This window comes from Semicossyphus pulcher, unplaced genomic scaffold (assembly GCF_022749685.1).
Source record: "Semicossyphus pulcher isolate SPU_LCO1_2020_fin unplaced genomic scaffold, fSemPul1.0.p SCAF_12, whole genome shotgun sequence".
Taxonomy (NCBI): Eukaryota; Metazoa; Chordata; class Actinopteri; order Labriformes; family Labridae; genus Semicossyphus; species Semicossyphus pulcher.
In genome coordinates this window covers 3079627-3097083 of record NW_027211626.1, presented here as the reverse complement: position 1 = coordinate 3097083, position 17457 = coordinate 3079627, and the positions used below count along the sequence as shown (strand labels likewise).

The window sequence follows — 17457 nt, the reverse complement described above, 5'->3', positions numbered from 1 at the left end:
AGAAAGAGAGACCACACTGTAAATTAGTTATTAAGTTAAGTTTACTTAAGAAAAATTAGGAAACAGATTACTTTGTGAAAAGTAAGTAAAATAACTTTGTATAATAATACATATAATAATAATATATACATATATAAATACATAATAACTGTGTCAAGTCACTCTTTCTTAAAGATGGGGTATTATGCTGTTTTACAATTTAAGACATATATATACTGTTACAATGTTGGATGTCCAAACTAAACATTGGTGAAGTTTCAAATCTGTAGGTAAAAGTATGTTGGAGTAATCCTTTGCTAAAAAACGCTTGCTTTCAGACAGACTTCTCCACACGCTTCACTTTGTGATGTCACAAAGTGGAGGAACTCTATATTTGGGCATCGGCCCGAGACACAGCAGAACTTCCTGCCCCTGGCACAGTTCAAGGTCACGCCCACACAGCAGCTCAGTCTGCCTCGGAAATTTTTTCCTCTTTACCACTCTGCTCAACAGCTCTGCTCGTGAAGTTGAAGAAGAAGAAAGCGGGCGTGTAGGGGCGGGGTTTCTTAAAGGGACAGAGCTGACTGAGTCGTTTCAGGCAGAGGCTGTATGAGGGCCTGCACAGAGCACCAGTGAGAGAAAAATTTAGATTTTTTTTGTAACTGTAAATTGTAATACTCCACAGGTATCACAGAGTGAAATATGAAGCTTCAAATTAGCATATTACCCCCCCTTTAAAGATGTGAGCACTTAATGTATCCAAGCACACTGTTAAACCTGATAAGTTAGTTCAACTCAAACCATTTGAGGAAACCAAACTGTTTTATTTATTGTTAAGGTAACTTAAATAAATTAAGTAAAAAGTAACCATTCCTTTTGCTGTATTGAAGTGAGTATTTTGATCAAAAACTCCACACAGAAAGGCCCCCTTTACGTCCAACCCAGGATTCAAACCGGGAACCTTCTAACAGTGAGGCGACAGCGCTAACCACTGAACCACTGTGCAGCCATCTTTTCTCTTCCTTACTGTTTTTAATTCTTCCAACTTTACGTGCCAGTAATCTTAGCTCAACTGTATTTTTACCTACAACTTCAAATGTTTCAGAAAGCACTTAAAAGAAACATTTTTTTTCCACCTAAGAAAACTTTTTAAAGCATTTCTTCTTCCCTAATAATCACGGTTTGTTTCCATCGCCTCTTTATATCATAACCAAGAACAACTGGCAACTAAATTAAGTGCTAAAAACAAACCTCTGAAGTTAAACTATCAGACTTCTTTTGTTTAATACTCCGGTTATGTCCAAGTCTTGTTGTGTGAAATGTTGCACCTGCTCGTACCCCCTCAGTGTCCTCTGTGTTCACATGTTGTGAGTGTGTAACAGAACGGTGTCGCTGCTGTCAGCCTCGTTGTTAATGAGGCCTGAACTCTGTTTAGAAGCAGTGTGTATGATGTTCGTACCAGGCTGCCATACATTAGCCTGAAGGCATTAATAGCTTGGTAAGAAGGCGAGTGAAGGCTCGTGCTGACAAGTCCTCCGTCAGTGTGAAATCTCACCGCTCCACAGACAAACACGGCGAGACACACCGCGCCCCTCCCCCCTCACATAGGAACATTCCCCACATCCATAAGAAATACCCAAAATAAAAGCAATTAAAGCGGAAGCCAAAATACGGAGCCTGCAGAGTCCCTGTTTATTGAAGTAATGAGCCAGTTCATCCAATCTGTCCGGCTTTGAGGCTATTTATACGTCTGTTATTAGCTGCTCTGATTTATTGGACAGTTGGGGCAGTAATTTGCTATCTTTGTGGCCATCTGGTCATGGTCTCCTCAACATGTTGAATTTCACGAGTGTGCAATACAGGTCTGCAAAATTAAATGGACCAGAACATACCATGTCTATTACTTTTACTCCATCTATGAGTGTAAAATGTACAGAAGGACATAAGGCAAGGCTGGTCAAGGCTTTTATTTTGAAGGATCCTGCTAGGCAAATTCTGCAATGAAGTTTTTGATCATAATAAGAGAAGAAGAAGAAGAAAAGGACAAAGAAGTTGAAGAGGAGGAAGACGAGGAGGAGGAGGAAGAGGAAGAAGAAGAGTAGGACAAAGAAGAGGAGGAAGGGAAGAAGCAGATGAAGAAGAGGAGGAAGCAAAGGAAGAATAGGAGGAAGAAGTAGCTGAGAAGAACAGGAAGAAGAGGAGGAAGATGAAAAGAAGGAGGAAGGGGAGGAAGGGGAGGAAGGGGAGGAAGAAGAAAAAGAAGAAGAGAAAGAAGAGGAGGAGGAAGACGAAGAAGAAGAGGAAGAAGAAAAAGAAGAAGAGGGAAAAGAGATGGAACAAGAGGAAGAAGAGGAGGAGAAAGAAGGAAGGAGAAGCAGGGGAAGAAGAGGAGGAAGAAGAAGCTGGGAAGAACAGGAAGAGGATGAAGAGGAAGAAGAAGAAAAAAGCACTTTTCAGTTTTTAAGTTACAAAGTGCTTCACAAAGTCAGAACATTCAAACAGAAAAGTGATCAAATTAAAAGAAAATAGAAACGCAGGCAAAAATGTCAGAAATAAAATATTAAAAATAATAAAATATAGAAAATTTAAAGAAATCATTGAAGTCAAATCTGAAAAGTTTCTCCCATTAAAGTATGTTTACAGAAGGGACTTTGTATTCAAACCTCTTCTGTTTCACAGCAGTAATACTGCACATATTCGTGCTGACACGTCCACATCCTCATTCCTGCACCTGCACAGCTGCTGGGGTTTGTATACATCTGTTACCTGCTGCACTGTCCTGTGAGTAAACGCTGCCCTGCTCAGGAGGCCTCCCCGGAGCCAGTTTGCACCCAGCAGACAAAGTGTGTTGTCACCCGAGTGCGCAGTGTTACCGGGCTGCTCTTGAGAAGTAACACACCATTAGGAATATATTAACAACCCGACACAGCAGGAGGCAAGTTGAGCCGATAATAAGGATGTTTATGCAGATTTAAAAAGGGTTAAGAGTCAGTTTTTACCATTTAGTCTCCTTTAGGTTTAAGTATGATCACTAATGATTGTCTCTTGTCACACGTGTGTGTGTGTGTAGGTTATTAAAGACGGTGTCTGGTTCAGGGGAAAGTTCGACAGAGTTGATCTTCTGCAGCAACCAGCAGAAGGACGGATGTGATCCAATGTTTCCCAAGGTTAGTGTCAAAACCGCAGGGGCAGTGATCCCACTTAACATGAGCAGTGAGAGGCAAACACACCTGGAGCTGTGGTCACTCAAACCAACTCGCATTTACTCACACTGATAGAATACACTCAGCAGTTCTAGAGTCGAATAATGTATTTAAAGCTTCGCTGTCCTGCAGGATGAATTTGTTTCTCATCATGTGTAAGTCATAAAAATCACTTATATGTACTGTAAGGAGTTTTTAAGTGTTTAATACGTCTTAATTTAATACTGAAGCTTTAATATGATACTTTTACTCTAATATGACTTTTAAAAGCAAACCAGACATCAGCTAGAGGATCGTCTACTTCTACAGTTATTTTGAACACATCTGTCATCTGGTCCTATTTTGACAAAGCAATTTACAGCATGCAAACTGAATCCTGCCTTTGTTTACATGTTCCCCATTATAGTTTCATAAGCCCCTTTCCCACTGGTCAAAAACCTGCTGACCCTTACCTTGACCCTGACCCGGGTACTTGTCACCTCGGCTCCGATCGGCATTGATGGGAACACAAAACCCAGGTCGACACACTAATCTCAGCTCTCATCTCAGCTACAAATTCCGCCCGTCTCCATCCGAGCAGCGCTCGAACACATCGTTCCAAATTTGTCAGCGTTGAGTTTGATTAACAGACTGAATGAGTAATAGATACAATAAAGACCTAACCGCCAGAACATCTTCACTGGCCTCCATGCTGCTCACCAAAGAGTATGTAAGGCCTTTGTGCGTACTGTTTACTAACCCTGTGTCTGGCGCGTTTGTGACGTCAGACGGTGACGCAGCAGAAAAGAGACCAACAGGAGTATACTCCACTGGCAATCAGCATTTATTAGCGGATCTTCCTGGGTCTGAAAAACCCACGTCAACGTGCTCATTTTGTTGGGAAAGGGGTATGAGTGTGAAGCTACCACCAGCAGCCGGTTAGCTTAGCTTAGCAAAAATACTGGACGCAGGGGGAATCGATTTCTCTGGCTCTGTCTAAAGGAAACAAAATCAACCTACCAGCACCTCTTAAGCCCAGAAACTAATATGTTATATGCTGTTTGTCTAAAGCATTAAAAAATCAAAGAATTCAGACATCAGACATCAGTTCATGGTTTTCTCAGTAGTTTTCCTCTGGTTGCAGAGCTCCGTCACTCCCAGACAAGACATAATCCAACACATAGCCACCTCTAAATTCTCAGTGGTTGAGGTGACAGTAGATTTTGCTACCTTGGACAGAGCCAGGCTAGCTGTTGTCCATGTTTACTATCTTTATACTATGCTGTGCTAAGCTAGTAGTATCCATCTTCTCATCTGACCATTAACATCTCACCAAATTCGAACTATGCCTTTGAATTTTGTAGCTGACAAATCAGAAAATAACTTTGTCTTGCGTCAAACAAGAGGTCCCCATTCCTGCAGCCCAAAGAGAGAAAGAAGACATGAGTTTAATAATTGAATTATGAAGCCTGGAGAGTTTGAAGAAGCTAGAAAATACTTTTCAGAGGTGATGGAGGCAGAAACAGCATCATTTTGAGTCTTTACAGAGATGTCACAGATCAGGCGAGGGGCTGGTAAAGAGAGAGACAGATGATGTTATGCTCAGGTGCTGAGGTGAGCATATACGGACGAGCACGCAGGACTCATTTTTCTCTCACCTCTGTGTCAAAACTGTCCTGAGCAAACAGAGGACGGGCCCGGCTGGAGGGAGAGCAGGGGGAAGGCAAACAGTGGTCAGACAGGGCCGGACAAAGCCAGCAGGCATGCAGGAGCATCACTCACCGCAACTCACATCTTCCACTGCCAGGGGGGCCCGTCAAACCCCTGCTGACATGTTTAGGGTGTCACTGCAGGGTTTAGGTTCAGGGTGTTTGTGAGGCAGCTGCTGATACGAATGTGTAGGAACTGTGCTGAAGCCAGGCGACTAGAACCAGAAGAGGCAAAAGTAAACATAGTTGTGCAGATAGTTGTGTTAAAAAAGGCTCCGGTAGAGTACAGATTCAACTTCTTTACTTCCCTCTGGAGGACATTTCTACCAGCTGTTTCTGTGCAAATCTTATTTCATGTTTGGGAGACTTTTAAACTACAATATACTGAAAAAAATGAACATTAAGACCCCCTGCAGTGAAAATCCAGTCTTCAACCTTGTAAACATCTCCATGTGGTGTTCTTCATGTGCTACAAGACACATCAGGGAGTCAGCAGTCATCTCCATGGCTGGGCCTGTCTGCTTTCAAACTGCAGTGTACCAAGGACAGGCTGAACAACACGTTTTCAGATTGGCAGGTTTGAGACGTCACAAACCTAAGGAGCCAATCCCGTTAATGGACGGGGTGACGCTATGCATATCATTATGTGTAACCTATGGCAACCACTTTGGGGATGTGCGTGCCAGCAAAGCTTCAACACTAAACGACGGCAGAGACGTGTTTTGTTTCACAACGGAGGGGGTTGTTGAAAATGTGCATAGTGGGCGGGGCCTATGCAGATTGGGGAATTTGTAATGAGGGAGAAGGCAGAGAAGCTTTAGGAGGATTTTTATGAGGTAATGAAACGTATTTTGCAGAAAGAACACATCAGACACAATTTATTATTTCAAGCAGAGCGTTTTATACGTCTTAAACATGACGGGAGGCGGTCTTCAACTTTTGGCTTCACTTTCATCCATGTGGCTACGAGCTCTCCCTGTCAGTCACAGAAGTCACATTCACTAAACGCCTCTTCTTCACGGTCGAGTTTCCCTCTCGTCTGTTTCCTCTTGATACGTCTCTTACCTAGTTTATGTCACATCATATTTAAACACCAAGGAAGCATCTTTTCTGTGCGTTATCGTCCCACTTAGGTTGAAATCGGGAAGGCAGTGCAGGAGGTGATGGTCCTTTTTAAGGCTTTCTTTTCTGAGGTCATATATCATTAAATGACATAATATTGTCATGTTTAACATTATTCCATCCTCTATATTTATGTGATAGGTCAATGAAAACAGTCAGAATCTTTTATACCGTTTACATTAAGTCTCCCACAGAACAAAAAGAACAGGGACCTCTATGTACAAACACATCCTGAGGGTAGCCTATAGGTTGAATTTCCCCCCCTTCTGAGTTAAATGTGCTGGTAAGTGATTATATTTGGATTTAAAAGTCAAATATCTACAACATGTTGTAAAACTGATGTGCAGGATAATAAAGTAACTTGTAGGAAACGGGTTAAAACATGAAACAAAGCTTTGCAGAGAACACAGAACATATTCTCGTCTGCATTTGATCCCTTTAGGACAGGGGGAGGGTCGGGGGGGAATCTGTATAGTACCATATAGATCAATAACATGAATCCACAATGCTGCACTCCCACATCAGGAAGTTGCCTAGTGTGACAGTTAGCGCTGGGTGGGGTGTCGGAGGAGGAGAGAGAGGCGCCAAAAGGGACACCAGGACTGTGGGAAATGACACTGGCTGTGACGCCTCTGACTTTTACACCATGGTTACCTCGGCTCGTATACAAGAGGAGGCCTCTGTTTAATTACAAAATGATTAATGGATTAGGAAATGAGAGATGAATGTAATATGTGCCACCCGCAGATGAAAGCGCCCACTTTTGCAACCCTGCAGCCGGACTTTATGAGGAACTTCCAGAGCAAGATGCCAGATCTGGTAAGTCAGACATTAACGTCGCCTCTTTGAGTTACAGTACAGAACAACAGAGGGAAATGATCCTGTGTGCTCCGTCTTCTTATTCCAGGTTGTCCCTGAGGTTCCCCAAAAGAGCAGGAAAGCAGAGATTTACTTGAGACGGCTGAGACAAATGCATGATCTTTGTTTAAACAACATGACTTTCTCACAAAGGTTGGCAAAGACATTAAAGTGTTTCTATAAGTTTGATTGTAACCGTCAGAGCCAGCGAGGAGGCAGGAGATCAGACGCGTCTTTAAACTGAGTGGGGTTTGTTTTTCTCTGCTTGCTGTGAACTCTGCTCCAGACTGTTGGACAGGGAGACAGACGCTCTGTGCTGGCAGGAGGAGCGAGGAGGCGACCACGATTTGGTTAGTAACACAAACCAGCCACAACACAACACAACACCGCAGAGCTCTATGGAAGCTAGCACCTAGCCGTCAAACGCGCTATCCGTTTTTAACACTTGTTTTCTTTTGGAGGCACCATGGAAACAGGTCACACCGAGTAAAATATTACCATACTATAGTTATTTGTAAAATCACTTAATATGCTTCATGAACTGAGATTATTTCTGCCATAGTTTCTTCCAGGTATTGACCCCAAATGTGGGAAGACAAGCCAAACGAACCAGCCACCTCTCTGCCCTCTGAAACAGCCAAGAAGTGCCCAAAATGGCCGACCTGCATCCCCCAAACAGCTGAGCAGAACGACCTCAGCCAGGTGAATTACACTTTTTCTCAACCTTCTTGAAACACATTTAAAGTACTGAAGATGCATTTTCCAAAACTGGTAATACACACAGGAAAACAGAGTTAACCTGCAAAAGCTGTAACGAATCCAAGTTTCACATGACACGTTCTAAAGCAACAGAGCGCTTAGATTTGCATGCAATGTAAGGAAATAAAATTTCTGAGTATTTTGTGTCCACAAGTTTAACACACTAAAACTTTAAATTCACAAAGCACTGCACAGAACAAAAATGAATACATTAAAACCTACTGTGGAAACAAAACATAGGCCTACTATGGACAGTGACATGTTTAGCAGACATTAGCCGCTCAATATCAATGCAGTAAATGCTTCTCTGCAGACTATCAGACGAACCGTTCTTCATGTCATGACTGATACAATGAAAGAAGTCTAAAATATGTTGGTCAGTAAAAGTTTTCTTGGCAGCCACAGATGTTCTGAGCCGGTTTGGGACGCAGCAGCGTGCTTCCGTAAAACACCTGATCCCTTGTCCATCGATGATGTGTGTCAACAACGTCATGTGCAGGTGAAATTATTTCTCAGATTTAATTGATTTAATTTAATTCAGAATCTAATTGTGTTTTCTCTTTAGATTATTGACCGAGGGTTTAAGCTTTGGAGAAACTACACAGAAATCACAGATCAATGAGGATGTCATCTTCACAGTTGAATCTCTTTAAAGGGAATGTGTGCAGGTGTTGTTGTGTCAGTTACCTGTAATGTAAAGTTTAAAGATTTATTATTATCTTTCATATATAAAAGATACATTTTACTACATTGTCTTTGTACAATTGTTATTACGTTTCTTATTAAACTGGATCATACATAGCAAAATAATGGATTATATTTTAAAAATCATTTTGTGTTTCTTAAATGACAGTCAACTACCTTAAATCAAACCATTTAAATTAAATAATAATTAACTTGTTTGATGAAGGTCTACAGTCAGCTTGTTTGTACCGTTTGTTAAAAGTTTGTAATTAAATCACTCTGGATGTTGTTGTTGCACTTTTTTGTATTTTCTCGATCTATTTATTAACTTTTACGTATTCATTGTTTTAGTAATTAATTTATTAATGATATAAGAAGTTGGTTTTTTTTTTATAACCTTATTTACACAATGTTAACCCAACACTTGAAAGTGAAGTAGCGACTAAACTGGGTTACCAATTTTGTCCCAGTCAGCCCAGTGTATCAACATTTAGATTTTTAAAGCAGCTTTCACAAGTTAAGTCATTAAAAGTTGCGCATCATTTCACGTAAAATGTTAAATCAGGAGAAACATCAGTTCCTTCAGAGACTGAAGCCCAGCAGCGGTCAGTCTGCTGCGGTTGCTCTCTGCAGGTGTGGCTTTGATCTAAGTGTCAATATTTACAGGCTGATGTAATAAAGTAGGTTAAAGTACTTTATTCAAAACGCTGTCATCCTGTGGACCTCAGTGATATGGCCGCTCCCAGCCAATCAGGGAAAAGCCCGCAAAGATCAAAGCGGAGATGAGCCAACCACCTCTGCTCCAAACACACATCCTGACATGGAGCTCCTGTTCGGCCTTTATATGTGAGAGCTCTTCATGTCGGTCAGAGATTCTCACTGTGGGGACTTGAAAAGAGGGTTAAAGATTTGTTTTATCAGTAGGACCTGTGATTATTAACTATTCAGCCCTGGAGCTGTTGGACAGGATGACCACCGGCGCCGGAGAGTGTCCCGGGAAGGCCAGTCCGTACCGGGTGGACCACCTCCTCAGTGCCGTGGAGAGTGAGCTCCAGGCCGGTAGCGAGAAGGGAGACCCCACGGAGAGGGAGCTGAAAGTCTCCCTGGATGAGAGCGAGCTTTGGCAGAAATTTAAAGACCTTACAAATGAAATGATTGTTACAAAGAATGGCAGGTGAGCTTCTATGTCAAGAGAGCCTTCTGTGCAAGTTCTGTCAGTATTTTTCAGGCTTTTATTTTGGAGTAATAATATCGCCAGAGACTTTTATCATTGTTTTTTATTATTATTATTATTATTATTATTATTATTATGTTTTTTTATCCCTGATGTTTGGCTTATCTTACTCTTTACTTAATTTTAATTTGGTGATTTCTAACGTTTTATTCTTTATTTGTTGCTGTTTTTAGTCTTTTTTTGTGTCTATTTTTGTTATCTCCGTATAGATCGATCGATAGATAGATAGATAGATAGATGGATAGATTCCACAATAACAGGCTTGTTTAAAATACACCAATAAGAATACAATAATGCAAAACTTTAAAATATTAATACAATTATTTTGAATTTTATTTTTCAAGGCGTATGTTTCCGGTGTTGAAAGTGAACGTGTCTGGATTGGACCCGAACGCCATGTATTCTTTTCTGCTGGACTTCGTATCCGCGGACAATCACAGGTGGAAATACGTGAACGGGGAGTGGATCCCTGGTGGCAAACCTGAACCTCAAACTCCCAGCTGTGTGTACATCCATCCGGACTCTCCAAACTTCGGGGCGCACTGGATGAAAGCTCCGGTCTCCTTTAGTAAAGTGAAACTCACCAATAAACTGAACGGAGGAGGTCAGGTACGGAGAGGACATCTTTAATGTTTCTTTGTTTTTTATTCGGATCTTCTCTCTTCTTCTCTTTTTTTTCAATTTCAAATTAAAAATAAAACATAAGGAGAGTATATCCCATGCATATGAAATGACCATCTACGTATCGATCTGTTGTTTTCAGATCATGTTAAACTCCTTACACAAGTACGAGCCACGCATCCATATCGTGCGCGTTGGAGGCCCGAGGAGGATGATCACCAGCCACTCTTTCCCAGAGACACAGTTCATTGCAGTAACGGCGTACCAAAACGAAGAGGTTGGAAATAATGTGAAATTAAATAACTAACATTAAACACAGTGACAAGACTACTGTTTATTGTATGCGCAAAGGCTGTGCGTAATTTACGCACAGCTCTTACGCACAGCATTTAATTAATCTTTTATGATTTTCTTTGTTGCAAACCGGAATTCTAATTCTGTTTTGTTGTTCATGTTTTGATTGTAGATAACTGCACTTAAAATAAAGTATAATCCCTTTGCGAAGGCCTTCCTGGATGCAAAGGAGAGGTAAGAAATGCATTGTTTTTCACACAAACATTTTAATGATGTCTTTAATTTATGTTCAAGTTTTAATCATAGTATTTTTTTCAGAAGTGATACAAAAGATATGCGAGAAGATGTAAATGAAAACCAGAACTCGTCTTACTCTCAGTGTAAGTATTATATTATTATTATATTATATATCTGACTACTTCATCTGATATTATCCTCTTTTTAAGCTGTAATACTCAGAAGGTTTCATCATGTCCCTCCTCTTCTGTTGAACCAGTAGGCGGTTGGTTTATTCCGGGCACGGGCTCCCTCTGCCCTCCCGCTAGCCCTCACAGTCAGTTTGGGAGTCCCATCTCCCTCTCTCCGTCCCACGGCTGTGAGCGCTACTCCACCCTGAGGAACCACCGCTCTGCCCCCTACACCAGTCCCTACACCCACCGCACCAACTCTCCCAGTAAGTGTCCAGCTCCTCCACCTCTTACGTTCATACATCCAGGAGTTTCACCACTTCCTGCCCGGCTATTAACAAGAAAGTCAAACAAATGTTGCTGAGCATGGGATGTTTTACATTCCTCTGGCTTTTGTGCGAGTGGAGCCACAGAGCTGTAAATGGTTGGGCTTCAGACTGAGGAATGGGGAGAATATTCTTGGAGTGGGGGAAAAACTCAATACAGCATGTGATCACCTTGCTTTACTTGGCAAGATTGTTTTGATACACATAAGTATTCATCTTTTATTATATAAATTATCAAGGTTATATTGCAAATGGAAATCAAACTTAGAATGATGAAAACACATTTTAAGTAATAATATATGATATCCAAAAGTTCAGCCTATGATAAGTTGTTTAATTTAATACTTTTGAGATCGTATCGCCTCGCTGGATTACTCATTCTGATATCAAAGGGTCCTGAATCATACTGAGAAAGAAACAGGTTTAAAAGGATGCATGTTTTGATTTCTGGCAAATGTCTTTAGTTTCATTTGTCATTTGTGCAAACCCCGGTGCCTCTGTTTGTGTTGTAGTCGGATACTCGGATAACTCATCAGCCTGTCTGTCGATGCTCTCGAGCCACGATAACTGGTCCGGTCTACAGATGCAAACACACTCCAGCATGATGCCGATGACCCACAACTCCTCCTCCAGTACCAACTCCAGGTATGTGTTGTTCCTCTTTGTTTGATTTGAATGCATTTACTCAACACATGACAGAACAACACACACACACACACACACACAGAACATTACATAGACAGAGAGAAGAAGTAAGCTGGAGGAAAAAAAGAGCTTTATTGCAGAACAGTAACAGAGCAACTGGACAACAGGTAAAAAGGTGAAGTATCACAGACAACATATAAATAATAAAACAAACATCTGTGAGTAAAGAAGTTCAGCTGAAGAAAGATGTGATAAAAAAGATCTTTTGCCTTGCAGTTCTCTTTGACTGTATAAAAAGAATTGTGCCTTTAGAACAAACTAAAGAAATAACCTGATAAATGAATAGAAGATGTTTATTTTGGAAAACAAAACCAAGAAATGATTTCCTCACAAGTAAAAAACAGATGATTGAGGGTTCCATCATTTCTTTTTCTGCTTCTTTTCTCTCCGTGACATAAACCAACATGTTCTCAAAGAGGCAATGATCTTTTTGGCTTCATAAAACAAAAATCAACTCATTGTCCAAAATGTTTTTGTGTATTTCTTCCTAATCCTCCACCTGTAAGTTCTCACTTTAATCAGTCTAGTATCTTTACTGCACTACATGTAAATATTAGTTAAACATTATCTACCTAATGTACTCAGGAATGTATCTCACAAACTCAACACATTAAAATAGAACTGAATAAAGAGAAAAGTAGCACTTGATTCACATCCTAAGAGGAGATGAGTAAGACGTCTTCTCTCCATGTCTCTGTGCAGTCAGTACACCGGCCTGTGGTCAGTGAGTAACTCGCCCCTGACTCCCGTGTCCCAGAACGGAGGGATCAACAACAGCCTGAGCTCCCAGTTCCTCCGAGGGTCCAGCAGCCATTACCCCGGCCTGTCCCACTCATCCACAGCGCCCTCCTCTGGCTCTCCCATGTACGACAGCAGCACGGCCACTGAGGTGCATGACATAACTCAGTATGACACCTCCCCACACGGGCGGCTACCTTCAGCATGGACTCCTGTGACTCCGCCCTCCATCTGATGGAAATGTTTCTGTGGGCTCAATATTTAATCTGCTGCGACTTAAAGGAAAATCAAACCACAAATTAAACCGGTTCTATTTGTTTCTAAATCTTGCAGCCAAAAACTTTTCTTAGTTTTGAAGCTTGAATTGTTGTTGATCAGAAGATAAAGAAACGACGACTTTGAGTTCTTGAACGAACCCTTAAAAACATTTCTATGTTTTAAACTAAAAAAAATAACAATATAAATGATGTTATTTTAATCTTTGGTTGATATTTCCTTTAAGTTCATCAAATGTTTTTGTTACTTGTATCAGGAAACACATATTTGCTCATGTTTGCGGACCATAATCCTCTTTTAACCTGCTTATATTAAGCATAACTCGATGATATAACAGCAGTAAGCCAAGAGAATGTACAGCTGACATGTAAAATGATTTTAAACATTGTTCATAGTGTAAATGACAAAATGATTTTACCATGTAAATAGATAAATGAGTTTTTTGTAACAGTGTCTGAGATTTTATGTCCCAGATTAATTTGAGTCAATCTGAAGTCGATGCTCTGCTATGCAGATGATGCACAACTCTCCACATCATTAAAAGAATCATGTTAAGGTCTCTTCAGTGGCTCCTTCTGAGGCCTTCTACATGACATTTACAGCCTTGACGTGTTTCCTGCCTCTGTTTGCACAACAAACTGCTCTGTATGTTGTTTCTGTTCAGGTTAACCCATCGTGGTCACCCTGTCTGCAGCCGTTCTTACACAGACTCGGCAACAGCTCCGTAACGAAGATCCACCGTTCATCTGCACATAGAACCAAACAGTGGGGTCATACAACTGTCCAGTGTGTGATGCTAGTCAGCGATACAGCCGACAGTGTGAGTTTTTAGTTTTGTTTAGTTCTCCTTGGTTCCTTTTGGGGATAAAAACTTGGCGGCTCTCGGTGCTCCAAAAAGGCAACTGCACTTCAACCAAGCCCATTGTTCCTGTAACAAAGCTCCGCCGGCATGCCGCCTTTGCTATTTTACGCTAACCAGAGAAACGCCGGCGTAAAGCATGTATGTTTTTACAAAGAAAAATGTGCATGAGGTGTAAACAAACGTGCTTCAGATACACACACACGGCGCTGTCCCGCCCTGCCAGCTCCACTGTTTACACAGACGCCGTTTGGCCTCTGTTACTACCGCTGATGCCGGCTCGGAGGTGGAATGACTTCGCCCCGCCGTTCCACCTCCATGAGTTTTACACAGAAGACTAAATGAAACAGAGGCGTAATAATCCCGCCTTGAACTGGCAGTGTCAAAGGGGCTAATGTCCGCACTAAAAGGTTCCCTAACTACTGCTTCCTTTTTGAGCGTAGAGCAGCAGAGAGGGAGTATTTTGCACACATAAGTGAGGAATTACATCCATGTACATTTGACTCTTGGGACTGTTTAGACTGTGCCTTAATGTCAGGGTCAGAAACCCCAGAGATCAACAGTTAGCCTCTGATTCCTTCACATCTCCCTGAGGTGAGGGAAGTTTTGTCCTGAAGGATATTAGTGTCATGACTGGTCGGGGATCTTGTCCGAGTTGCCAAATTGTCCTTGAAAATGCATTTACTCAGAAAGGGACAGACTTAAGTCGTACCTAAGTTCCTTAATATACTTGAATGTCTTTCAACATGGATAAAAATGTTTTTCACACTTCTGACACAGAACAACGCTGTGTTTAAAATGTGCTTGTTGCAGGTTTCTGACTCACTTCTGGAGGCAGCCTCTGGTGGCCACTCATGGAACTGCAGTTTTTGGCTCCTCATTTGTAAGGATGCTTTGTTAAATGTATTTTTACAAATAACTTTTTAATGGCTGTTCCTCATCATACCGCTCATAGTTTTTGCATCCTCATAATTCAAACATCTAGTCCAGACACAGCTGAAAAAAAATATCAGCACGGACTATGACTCCTTTAGTGAAGGAAAAAGAAGCCTGAATTTACTATTTGTTAAAATGACAGAAGCACATTCTGTTTTGTCCCTCTTATACCTCTTTGTTGTATCTATTACTCATTCAGTCTGTTTATCAAACTCTGCGCCCACAAATTTGGAACGATGTTCGAGACGGGCGGAGTCAGAAGTTAGAGACGGAGCATAGCATCGCGCTGGAAAGGGGGCAGAGATTAGCGTGTTGACACCGGTTGTGTGTTCCCATCAATGCTAATCAGAGCAGAGGCGATAATTACCCGGGTCTACTGCAGAGTCATTTAACCCGGGTCTGAATGCCAATTGTAGCCTTTCGTATTAAGCCAAAAAGCCGGGTGTTAGCAGGTTTTGAGACCAGTGGGAAAAGGGCTTTAGAGTATGAAGAAGCTTTATAGCTCTATCCTGTCAGAGTGTGTGCCCAGGCATTTATTTTGTGTATTACGTGTGAAAATGTATCAGACCTTGTAAGTCCTGGCATGATATGAAAATGAACTTAGGACATACCCTACAGTGTGTACTTCATATTTGACCTACGTTACTTTACGAGCCGTTGATCATATATTTTGTAACTTACCTTTCAGTGACCAAAAGAGCTTCTTCTTCCTCCTCTGATTCTGACTCAGATAACTCGACCGGACTGTTGAGGCCTGCACAACGTCAAAACCTGTGTCCCAATTCGGGGCTGCATCCCTCGAAGGACGCATCTGAAGGCAGATTGCGCCACATTTCAAAGGCTCCTTCAGATGTGGTCAACAAATGCGTCCTCCTTTTTCCAGGCAACGAAGGATCCATCGGTTGCATCCTTCGCGGCCCAACGTATCCTGAGATTCATTGTGTGCCAATTCAAATGAGATGGTGGACTCTCCAGCGGCCGAGAAATACGCTTTACATGTAAAAGTTTTCAGTTTCAACTCAATCGAATAGCTAGTGATACAAATGTTTGAAATAACGAAAGGGGCCTTGAAACAAATGATATTTAAAATATGAGGTTAAGTTACGTGACGTTAGTTATGATAGCTAGTTAGCCCGCTCGCTACCTGTTGCTAGGTGACAGGAGCGGCATTTGGTGATGCAAGGGTAAGGGCGGGAACAGCTGGTGACGCAAACAGGAAATCCCCTGTAGACCAGACCGCCTCATTTCAGTTCGGCTTTAATGGTCTACGCTGGCTATGAATGACTCATCCTCCAGAGCCCGCGTCCTTCGAAGGATGCAGCCCCCGAATTGAGACACAGCTAATGTGTCGTTGTGTGCCAAACAAAGGAGATGTCAATCAAAACTGGATCGGCCACGCCCACACAGTCTTTAAAACTGTTTAAATAGCTGAATGAGCTTTCTGAGCTGTTTTCTTATAGTTATGGGGAAAACTTTGATATCATGTATTTTTACTATTTAAACCAAATTTCAGTTTTAAAGATTTTAAATACGACTTTGCAGATGGAGATAAAGTGAAGCAATAAAAACTCAATGCAGGGCAGAAGAGTCTCTGAACCGATCAGACCAGCTTCCTGTTAAACATGGAATATTCTCATCATAAGTATCCTTCCTACAAGCATCTACGTATGCACCACAGAGATATTTATAGTAAACAGGATGTTGTCTCAGTTACAACAGGAAGAACATCACACAGAGACATTCACGTAACCGTCTATATTGTTTTATTTGACCTGAGGTGACTCAGCAAAGTCTCCTGATGACAGAAAGTTTGTAGCGATGTAAATCAATTATCTGTGTTATTTACAGATAATCCTGCTCCAAACAGTTGGCATCAGTCTATGCTTTGACGTAGTCTCCTTGTTATTTATAGACTCAATTGCACTAATGACGTGGTGGACCAGGATGCTGTTACATTGATATTTAAACAGCTTGACGGGCAGGTAGGAGAAGACAATGGAAAGATTCAGATGTCAGTGTTAAGATTCAATGATGTCAGCAAACAGGATCTGCAGCTGCAGAACACCTGAGCTGCTGCGAGCTGCAGGAAGGATTTAATGGCTTTGCATCCTTTGCATGTATTTCATCGAACCTTTGCAGTTCTCATGATGTTTTCTTACAACATAAAGTGTTGCATGAACTTTCCAGTAGATGCAAAACAAAGCTTGTTAGTTCAAAATGTTGCCCTCGAGCTTGGGGCAAAATGCCAGGCAACATTTGAGTCTCATTTAGTCATAAAGCACAGATCAGAAATAGCAATGTATGGTTTGTGTTTCAGCTTATTTGTAATTTCTTGCAACATTTCAAATTGTGCAAGAGATTATGACCTTTGTGTCTTATCTTTGTTCTTTTAGCTTCTATTTGCAAACACAATCTGACTTATGCAGCCTTTAGATGACTTTTCTTTCCTGAAAACGTGGTGTAACAGCAGAACGCACTAACTTAAAGATAAACTGCAGCAGCATAAATGCGTGCAGAGTATTTGAATATTGAAACGCACAGAGCAGTTGAGCGGAGAAAGTGTAAAGACGGGCATTATGTGAGGCCGGTCGACAGGCACAAGAGCCCATTCAGCCCAGAAGATCAAGGTCAGTGTATATGGACATCATGACATCCTCCCCCTTGTACAAGCAGCAACAGGAAGGAACAGACATCTAATCCGCTAAATCAAATACACAACTGACTGCTTCACTGATGTCTCTGAGCATCTCACTGTCAACCCTCTGTCT

The 17457-nt window shown here is 41.5% G+C and overlaps 1 protein-coding gene and 1 long non-coding RNA gene across 2 annotated transcripts; both read left to right on the top strand.

Moving 5' to 3' along the window:
* The first annotated feature begins 7147 nt into the window (after positions 1-7147).
* Positions 7148-8091, top strand: LOC138588248 (uncharacterized). The gene is made up of 3 exons (XR_011307819.1): positions 7148-7200; positions 7413-7552; positions 8009-8091. It is a non-coding gene; the product is annotated as an uncharacterized lncRNA (long non-coding RNA).
* Positions 8092-9261: 1170 nt separating this feature from the next.
* Positions 9262-12853, top strand: tbxtb (T-box transcription factor Tb). Its single transcript, XM_069658968.1, has 8 exons — positions 9262-9467; positions 9872-10136; positions 10291-10425; positions 10615-10676; positions 10761-10822; positions 10939-11115; positions 11688-11820; positions 12583-12853. Exons 1-8 carry the CDS (start codon positions 9262-9264, stop codon positions 12851-12853), a joined length of 1311 nt encoding a protein of 436 aa, XP_069515069.1.
* The last annotated feature ends 4604 nt before the right edge of the window (positions 12854-17457 follow it).

Coding starts and splice junctions, on each gene's coding strand:
- tbxtb (XM_069658968.1), top strand. CDS start 9,262: ATGACCACCGGCGCCGGAGAGTGTCCCGGGAAGGCCAGTCCGTACCGG. Junction 10,137..10,290: donor AACTGAACGGAGGAGGTCAG/GTACGGAGAGGA, acceptor TGTTGTTTTCAG/ATCATGTTAAACTCCTTACA. Junction 10,823..10,938: donor GAACTCGTCTTACTCTCAGT/GTAAGTATTATA, acceptor CTGTTGAACCAG/TAGGCGGTTGGTTTATTCCG.